General features: G+C 44.8%; 1 protein-coding gene across 1 annotated transcript in view; it reads left to right on the top strand.

Moving 5' to 3' along the window:
* Positions 1 to 531: 531 nt before the first annotated feature.
* The window catches only part of LOC310822352 (calsyntenin-2-like), a gene marked incomplete at both ends in the record, with an annotated part of 149,366 nt that continues 139,288 nt past the window's right edge, over positions 532 to 10,609 (top strand). Inside the window, one exon of the mRNA XM_083694695.1 lies at positions 532 to 676. Within this exon, the coding sequence (XP_083550821.1) occupies positions 532 to 676 (145 nt within the window). The remainder of the gene's footprint in view (positions 677 to 10,609) is intronic.

The following is a 10,609-nucleotide window of genomic DNA, read 5'->3' as shown; positions in this document are numbered from 1 at the left end:
GCAAACACACACACACACACACACACACACACACACGCAAAACACGCCAAAGAAATGTGGACAATAAAAAATGATGGCCTCTGACCTAGCGAAAAGAGATGGGATTGTGGGTGTACATATTAGTGTGATCATTTTTAACTGATGATGTCTCAATAAAGAGTATCAAAAGTATTTCCCTCTCTCTCTCTCTCTCTCTCTCTCTCTCTCGGTTCCATCTGGACACTAGGGGGCCCTGGTCTTTAACTGATTCGATTTCACCCTAGCCTACCACCCGGGATCAAACAACCAGAAGGCGTATGCTTTGTCTCGTCTCCACGGTGTCTCTAATGAAGGAAGCGAACATGCTGTTCCCGCTGTTCCCGCATTGTGGCAACCATGTCCTCGAGCATAGAGACCATGGTGGCCCCGTTAACAGGCTCTATGTCCCATGTTCAGCTCGCTCTCAGATGCTACAGAGGGGTCACTCCTCCAAATTAACCGGACACCCAGGGGTGAATCGATCTCTGGTTTTCCAGGTTTTGGTGGCCCTCCATGGTGGAGGATGTGCACTCCTTTGTCACGGCCTCCTCCACCTGTGCCCAAAGCAAATCATCGCACCAACACCTGGCTGGGCTGCTCCATCCCTTGCCTATTCCCAACCGGCACTGGTCCCACCTGTCCCTGGATTTCATTACAGGTCTGCTCCTATCTCCATTCAAGTCCCCACCCCCCATTTCCGGAACAGGAGGTCATAGCTGGAGTCCCCTCGGCGCAAGGTGCCGTCGCACCTTGTTAAGACCGCGTGCCTCTCCGTGCATCCACTCGACAGCAGCGGCAAGCCAACCACCACTGACAGCCCCTTCGGCTCCTCATGCCAAGCCAATGGGTATGGATATCCACCCGGGATCTCACCTTGACAGTGAACTCCCGTAAGCCATTCAAGATCTTGAGACGGATTACCTCGGTCACCTACCGACTCCAGCTCCATGAGAGTGTGCCCATCTTTCCATGTCTCCCGACACAAGATAATGAGTACAAATCCCTTCTCCCTCTCACACCTGCCACATCACCCCTCCGACTGGTTGATGGTCAGTCGGCCTACACTGTCCAACGTTTGCTGGACTGGGAGGGTTATGGTTATGCTCCCTGACTGGGAGGGTTATGGTCCCGAGGAGCATTCTTGGGTGCCTGCCCGGGATGTCCTGGATCTGGGCCTCATTTGGGACTTCAATCATCTGCGTTGTGGTCGTCCTGGCTGCGTGGCTGGAGCCACTCCTAGGGGAGGGGTACTGTCACGCTTCCATCTGGAACTCAGTGTGGTAGCTTGAGGTTAGTTCTCTAAATGGTTCTCTAGCGTCTAGCGTCCTGGTTTCTTAGGTTGAGAACTAGTGTTTGTTATTTTCTAAAGTTCATTCCTGTCTACCCTGTGGATTATTATTATTATTATTATATAAGTAAAGCGGCCTTTGCCTTTCATCTACATTCCCTCATCTGGTCTCCTCTCTGTGCCTGGGCCCTACACTACACATCGTCACTCTCTCTTTTTCTCTCTCTCTCTACACCCCTCCCTCATCTCTCTCACTCTCTCCCCTCTTTCTTTCTCTCTCTCCCTGCTGCCCTCTCTCTCTCTTTCTCTCTCTCTTTTCCTGCGATATTGAGGGTTCCTGAGGTAAGGAGTTTCAATGTGCAGCTCCTTTCTTTCTAAACCTACTGTCTGCCATTTGTAAGGAATCACTTTGTGTGCTCCATGGGGCAAATATACGGAGTGAAATGGTTCTTGCTTTGGTTTGTTTTTGCAGAGTGTTTTAGACAGGATATAATTGTACACCAGTGTTTGTGTTCATTGTCCAAAAGTCGCTCACGTCTGGTGTCCTTTGAATAATTCTATAAGTGACTACAACGGCCATATGTTTTCTCCTTGAGTATGTTCATATGTGTGCCTCCTGTATGAATCACTCATTTTACACTCTCCTCTCACAATTCTTGACTTGACATACTGTAGAAAGAGAGAAGTGAGAAGCATTGAGAGGGAGATGAAAGAGAGAGGGAGAGTGAATTATGGAGTTGGGGAGCCACCCTGATTGGGCTAAAGGCCATTCCCTGTCCTCTCCCCTCTCCATCCATCCTTCAAAGACAGCAGCGGTTTATTATGGACCCCGCTGTATTTCAAAGACCCCTGTGGCAGCCATGACACCCTGTGAGCAGAATACATCACTTCTCCGAGTGGAGGTTGAAGAGGTGAGAGAGATGTACTGTACGAGAGGCTGAGATGTGAGGGCTACTGTAGATGGAGGGAGGGGAGAGGAGAAAGGGAGTGAGAAATGGACATAAAAGAAGGGGGCAGTAGAGAGGGACCTTATAAGAGGCTTGGAGGAGGAAGAGAGAGAAAGAGGGAGAGGAGAAAGAAAAGGAAAAGTGTAAGAGGAAGGGAGGGGTGAGAAGATACATTTCAAAGTTGTTAATTAAGTTGAGAGAGGGAGTGGGCAAGAGGTTGTATTGAACTCCTGCCACTGTGTAAAGCAAAGGTTATAATCAGAGATAGTTGATTGTGCTGATTTAAACTCTTTAAAGGGATACAAATATCAGAGATTGCCATAGATTGTGAGCATTGGAATTATACAGTGCCCTGCTGTCACTGTCCAGTTACTTACGCAGGGCATTGTATGTCTTTATAGCTTTTGTGTGGGTGAAGAGACTAGAGAATAATCAGATATTCTTGCTGATTGCAATAATAATCATATGGTATTTATTGGCAGTTCTGCTAGCTAATCTGTTCAAATGTTGTGGTGGAGTAGAGTAAACTACTACTTATGTCCATTGTTACGAAATCTCCCAACCCCCCCCCCCCCCCCCCCCCAAAGATACTACGTCTAGGGATATAAAAGGGGGGGGGGGGGGAAACGTAACATACACTGTCTGTATATGCTGCTGAGGACTGCCGGTGCTGTGGTAGTGCAACACACACAAGTAAGGACGACTGAGTAAAATGGCAACAACAAGCCAGATTTATTAATAGTAGATACAACAAACAACCAGACAACACGGGAGAAACATAGAGAGGGAACTAAGGGGAGGACACCAGACGGCACCAAATAAATGAAAACAAAAATAACACCCAAGCTAATATTCTCATTTTATCTGTTCTAACTACGAAATATCTGCTATCTGACTAACTAAGTCTTGCCCGCCTACCCTAAACCCAAAATACAAGAGATGGCGCCCCCCTGGAGAAACTAACCTAATGTATATAACAAAACCAAACCTGCGTGATGGAGGTGTAAGCCCATGGGTGTCTTACCTGCCTAACTCGCTCTCCCCTGGGGCTAATTACAGGTGTGGCAGCAAACACAATGGTAGGACAGACAGTTTACAAGAACAGTAGAATAACAACACTATGATGTAACAAATTACAGAAAACCGCTAACCGATGCTACCACACCCCCTCCTCTTCTGAAGAGTGCGCGGGAGTTTTAAATGTAGACGGACGAAGGTCTAATTGGACGATGGATGAAAGCATTGGTCGAAGGACAACAGGGGGACTGGCGGACGAAACGATGATTGACAGGGGGATAAAGCAATACCTGGGAGAGAGACAGAGGGAGAGACAAACGACACCACACGCACATAAATGTGGGGACGTAACACTCCCACCCATAAAGAGCAAACCTGTAGGGATTGCGACACAAAAGAAATGTACAATTGGTCATGTCATTTTTCAACAAAATGAAAGTTGTACAATGAAACTAAAACAAAACTACGCGTGAGAAAGCGCGTCGGCCAAAACATTCTCAGAAACCTTTTTGTGTTTACACGGTATGCATGCTGCTTGATTGGGGCAGCATCGCCAACATCCAAATCGTGCTCCAGGACAGTAGTGCGACTGGGGACATCACTAAATACGCAGGGAAATTCGCTTACTAAAGCTAGAGTATCGGCTATTTGTTCACTATGCAAATGCTCTAAGTGAGACGGGAGAGACAAAAGCATCTCGGTGTCGCACAAACGCGCGCACTGCTGGGGCGCATTACGCAACACTAAGCCATCCTCATCAAGACCATTAACAATATTAAAATCAGCTACCAACGCGTCAAAGGCCACCGAAGAGACATGTGGGCCCGGCCATCTTATCGGTGGAGTTTACAGGAGGAACGTCTCTGGCATGATAAAGCTTCAACATGTTAATATGACAGACTCGAGACGTCTCCTATCTGGAGTCTGCACAACATAGTCGGTGTCACTTAGTTTTTTCTCAACCAAATAGGGACCTAAAAATCGTGCAGAGAGTGAGGATCCAGGGATCGGCAACAGAACTAAGACTTGATCACCTGGTTGTAAGGAGCGATGAACAGCCTTTTCATCAAAATTACGTTTCATTTTCTTTTGGGAGGAAGAGAGCGCTTCCATAGCTAGAGAGCATGCATCATGCAACCGCTCCCTGAATTGACTAACATAGTCCAACACACTTTTGGAGCCAGAGTCAGTCGACATTAACTGATCTTTCAGCACCTTTAAAGAACCTCGGATTGTATGCCCGAAAACTAATTCAGCGGGGCTGAAACCAAGCGACTCTTGCACTGTTTCGCGGATAGCAAACACTACCAACGGAACACCCTCGTCCCAATCCTTCTCAGTGTCCATGCAGTATTTACGCAGCATGGACTTTAGTGTTTGGTGCCACCTTTCCAAGACACCCTGGCTTTCAGGATGATAGGCACTGGAAATGTTGTGAGTGATTGCAAGAGACTGTAAAACCCTCTTAAATAACTGCGACAGAAAATTAGTTGCTTGGTCCGTTTTGGAAGACCAAAAGTGGAGAAATACTTAATTAGCACTTTAACCACAGCTTTGGCAGTGATGTTACGCATGGGGATTGCCTCTGGGTATCTAGTAGCCGAACACATAATTGTTAATAAAAAACTGATTACCAGACTTTGTCCTTGGTAGAGGGCCAACACAATCCACGATCACTCCCTCGAACGGCTCTCCCATAACAGGAATAGGGTGGAGAGGAGCAGGAGGAATGATCTGGTTCAGCAAGACTGTGCGTCAGGATTATCTAATACTTCCAACACCGGCATCACTCGGCCTCCCGCTATGTCATTTCCCAATATCATAGACACACCATGAACGGGAAGCTACGGCTGCACGCCTACTCTAAAACGTCCACTAACCAACTCCGAAACCAAGTGTACTTGGTGTAAGGGCACAGGCACACAACCAATGCCCTGCAGCAACACATTCGAACCACAGTAAGACTGCTCAGACCAGGGCAACACATCCCAGAGAATCAGCACCAGTGTCTCTTAAAATTTGAATCGGTTTCTGATCTGTCGGGTCTCCGGTAAACGAAACTAACCCTTGAAATATGAATGGCTGATAGGTGGGATCAGGAGAAACAGGAACACAGCTGGAGTCAGAACAGTCGTTTCCTAAATGTCTCTTAACTGTTTTAATTAAACTAACGCCTTTTTTGGTAGGAGGCGATGACTGTTTAAGTGAGACAGTCAGCAATAACGTGTCCTACCCTATGGCAATAAAAACACGCACGCTCCTCTTTCGAGCCTCGACTCACCACTGGACCCCGACTAGTTTGGGAAGTAGAAGGAATTTCCACACTCCTATTGTCAGTGCGAGCGGTTGAGAACGGTTGTGTGTTAACACAAACTCATCTGCAAGCACCGCTGCCTGAGAGAGAGACGTCACTTTCTGCTCATTGAGATACACTACCAAACGCTCTGGGAGACAGTTCTTAAATTCCTCCAAAAAGAGTAACTCGCGAAGGGAAGTATATTCAGTCGCCTTACTCGCTGAGCACCACCTGTCCAAAAGAGTCTCTTTCTCTCTAGCAAACTCAACATAAGTCATATTTGGGGACTTCTTGTGATACCTGAACTTCTGTCTGTATGCCTCAGGCACTAGCTCATACGCACGTAACACTGCGGTCTTAACCACATCATAACTTAGACTATCCTCAAGTGTAAGAGCAGATACAACCTCCTGAGCCTTACCAACTAACTTACACTGCAAAAGGATCGGCCAAACATCCTTAGGCCAGCACAAAGACGCTGCAATGCGCTCAAACACACTAAAGTAGGAAGCTACTTCAGTCTCCCTGAATGGAGGAACCAAGACAATGTTTCTAAATTTGGCAGAACGGTTGGCATAGTCACTCCAGAGGAAGACCGCACAACAGGAGCCAAGGCTGCCTCTCCAGCTTGCAACTCCAGCTGCCGAATCCTAACTTCCTTCTCGATCTCGAGTCTCTTGACTTCGAGCTTGTGCTCATACTCAATTTGCCTGGCGTGCGCCCTGTCCTCTTTCTCCAACTGGAGACGTGCTAGCCGAACCTTAAGGCGAGCGTCCATGCCCGACCCTACCGGAGAAAAAGAGAACGGTTCAAAACGCGGTAAGGGGTTCTGGGGCGTACAACAGGGTCGGACTCCGTCGTCCCTGCCATAACACTTCCACCCGGCACCATCACGTTGCTCTCGTCCGTTTTTAAGGCATTACCAGCCGCACTCTCAACAGGGATACTCAGAACAGGAAACACACGCACTGGACTTTACAGCATACCGCTTTCCACCAATCCGGCCAACACGACTTGTTTGAGCTCTGCCTTCACTACATTCTTCAATGTAGGGATACCGAAATGCTCAGCAATACGAAATAAATCCACCTTGCGACACTGGTCTAACAAATCTATAGATCGTGCCTCGATAAACAATTGCACCACAGAGGCCATGACAAAAAACAACTAAAGTACACAGCCAAACACTAAACACGACCACTAACCAAAACACCGCAACTACCCAGCACACCAAACAAATCTCAACAACACATACAGACACAAGAACGTTCAAATCCCGGACGAGCCCCCATTTATGTTACGATACTACGTCTAGGGATATAAAAGGGGGGGACGGGGGGGGACGTAACATACAGTGTCTGTATATGCTGCTGAGGACTGCCGGTGCTGTGGTAGTGCAACACACACAAGTAAGGACGACTGAGTAAAATGGCAACAATAAGCCAGATTTATTAATAGTAGATACAACAAACAACCAGACAACACGGGAGAAACATAGAGAGGGAACTAAGGGGAGGACGCCTGACGGCGCCAAATAAATGAAAACATAAATAACACCCAAGCTAACTACGAAATATTTGCTATCTGACTAACTAAGTCTTGCCCGCCTACCCTAAACCCAAAATACAAGAGGTGGTGCTTGCCTGGGGAAACTAACCTAATGTATATAACAAATCCAAACCTGCGTGATGGAGGTGTAAGCCCATGGACGTCTTACCTGCCTAACTCGCCCTCCCCTGGCGCTAATTACAGGTGTGGTAGCGAACACAATGGTAGGACAGACAGTTTACAAGAACAGTAGAATAACAACACTATGATGTAACAAATTACAGAAAACCACTAACCGATGCTACCACACCCCCTCCTCTTCTGAAGAGTGCACAGGAGTTTTAAATGTAGACGGACGACGGTCTAATTGGACGATGGATGACTGCCAAATGAAACGATGATTGACAGGGTGATGAAGCAATACCTGGGAGAGAGACAGAGGGAGAAACAAACAGACAAACAACACCACACGCACACAAATGTTGGGACGTAACATCCATTCTGGGCTTTTGTTGAGTGACTGGCCTAGGCCCAGATCTCTGGTTGGATCTTTAGACCTGAGTTGAAACATACTGTAATCATACTAGCCATCTTTCTATGGCTAGAGCAAGTACTTCTAATGCTCTGCTGAAGCACTCTACAGGGGCCTTAGAAGAGACGGATTTCATAATGAAATATAACTTCATAATGACCCATATTATCAGCCTGCGTGCTTGTACACTGGGAAATCTTCAGACGTTCTCTCTCTCTCTCTCTCTCTCTCTCTCTCTCTCTCTCTCTCTCATTACTGATGAGTCGATTTCACGACTCAGTGATGCAGATAGAGTACAGTCGAATATAGCCATGTGTGACTGTGAATAACAATAGCCATGCAGGGCTCATAAAGGGCAAATAATCATATGCATTGGATCCAATGCCACATGCTGCATAAAAAACAAGTTGTCATTTTCTCAGATGAAGGGACTCTTCTGTCTGTTTATAGGCATGGCTTTGGGGACTGTGTCTAGGGACACTCACTGACTGGTTGACCAACTGAGCTTCTGTAGGTATGCATAAAAAGATAGCAATCCCTCATGAATAATGTTATTCGTTCTCTGGCATAATCAAATCAGGCATTTTCTTAATACTGTATTCAATGAATTACCCCCATTTACGCTGAATGACTAAATATGTTGTGTCTCTAATTGAGGTGGGAGTAGTGTGTGCGAAACAGATCAATTTTTTTAGAATACTGTAAATATGTGTATTGTACATGTCTTTGAAATGTTCTGTCTTTTTCTCTCTCTCTCTTAATATGTCTATTCTTCTGATATTTTGTGTTGCTTTTCTCCCCTTTTCACTTGTGTGAGCCTTGATGACCAGCTTAAAGATAACTCCTTTGTTGCTTGAATGTGCGATGTTTCCTGTTTTATTTGCATTGTTAGATGCAACAAGTCTTCAAAAACTAGTCTTCATTCATCTTGGAAAAAAACAACAATTGATAGCAGAATGTTAGGAACCGTTGTCTTGTAAAGCAGCCTTTTCTCTTCCTGGTATTGCATGGAACAAACACACACGTGTACATCGATACTGACCCTTCGATAGAACCAGCTTGTTCGTCCTTGAGTGTGTAATAAATAGAATTATTCAAACTCAATGTGAAAGCCTTTTACAAGCCGAGACTTTCCAATGAGGCTACATGAATCGACATTATCGAATGCAGTTGTTAACATGAACAAATTATTAACTAATATATTAACAAACCATTTATAAGAAGTGCACTTACTAATTTTTACAAATACTGTACATTAATGTATGGTTTGTACTGCTATTGTTAACAAGGTTTACTACTGTACATGAACTCATGGGGCCACTTGCAACGAATGGACTCCGACATCTGTGATCTGTTATTCTCTGAAATCTGAAATCTTGCACTTACACATATCTCTGTTGTTAGAAATGCAGTAATTATATACATTATATTAGGTTTCTGATAATCATAAAGTTGGCAGATCGAACTCATCCTCTGGGAAAAAACAAAACGGCTGTTGTGGAGGAGTGACACATAGCAAGCAACAATGTATTTCCCAAACCTACTCATCATATAAGCCGAACACATCCACAGCTGTCCCTTTTGAATTAATTGATTGATAACGCAGTTCGTTCAACAACAGGAATGGTTATGCCAAGTTAAGACATCAGAAATAAGTAAACCAGGCTCATGTTGTAGGCTACACCTTTATTAGGCTCTGTGAAGCACTTAATTTAAATTACATTTCCAACTTGCATCAAAAGGAACATTTCTTGATCGGATGTGTGCGCACAGAATGATAATTAAGTATGGTGCGCACTCAGGCAGCAACTGTACATAGCTTGACATGAAACACCGGGCTACAAACTGGGCATATTACAAGCTTTGATCTCTCCACAAGCGACCTCCACTGAAAAGACATGCCTGATAATCTTCCCATCATAAACAGGTCTCCAGAGATCAAGAGTGGTTTGTTGTCATCATTCTTGTTGGAGATAATCTGGTCCCATGCTACTATCAGGTAAAATATTGTTGTGTGAATAATTCAACTGTTGTTTCTGCATTAGTCAGTGATGAGAAAGCCTTGTAGATTGCATTATTATACCATTGAATGCACAGATGTGGCATTACATTAGGGGGCAGCGCGTAGCCAAGAGGTTAGAGGAACCTATCTGGAGGGTTGTTAGTGTCAAAAAGTCCTTGTTGTAATCTCCTGCCGTTGTGCCCTTGAGCAAGGCACTTTGTCCATGAATCTGTTCCACGGGCGCTGCGCTATTGACTGCCCCCTGATCCAAACTGTCCTTCATCTCTGTGTATTTATATGTATGAGTGCATACTGGAGGGTTGTAATGAGGCAGAAGACCAATTTTCATGAACATGGATTAATAAAGTATCTCTTCTTTTTCTCCTCCTCTGATTAACCCGTTAATAATACTTCATCATTAGTTCATATTCATAGGGGACCGCTACAGCAAGCTTTACTAATGTGCCATACATTTTTGGAAAGCATTAATTACTGGTACTTACATTAGTTCATCCTCTTTGGGAATCTTGAAGGGTAATTGTCTTCCACATCTTCCACCATTACCAATTATTAACTAATGTGCCTTACATAGTAGGTAAGCATTAGTTACTGACACTTCATCACCCAGGAGTACAGTTATTAATAACCTTTACCAATAATTTACAAAGTGCCATACGTAGTAATAAAGCATTCATTTCCGATATGTCATCATTAGTTCATCCTTGTAGGACAACTTGGTGTGCAGTTGTAAATTCTTCAACCTTGACCAATGAATACATAATGTGTCATAAGCAGTTAAGTAGGATGCATTAGTTACTGATACTTATCTATCTATCTCCAACCAAACATCTTTAACTTTATCTGCTACCATAATAAGACTATCTCACTTTCTTTCAACTACCCAGCAAACCTATCTATCATCGTTCATTGTTCAAACCATCTTTAAACTTGTTCTACTACC

This window comes from Argentina silus (assembly GCF_951799395.1).
Source record: "Argentina silus genome assembly, chromosome: X".
Taxonomy (NCBI): domain Eukaryota; kingdom Metazoa; phylum Chordata; class Actinopteri; order Argentiniformes; family Argentinidae; genus Argentina; species Argentina silus.
Note: the sequence above shows the minus strand (reverse complement) of the source record. Positions and strands in the feature narration are given on the sequence as shown.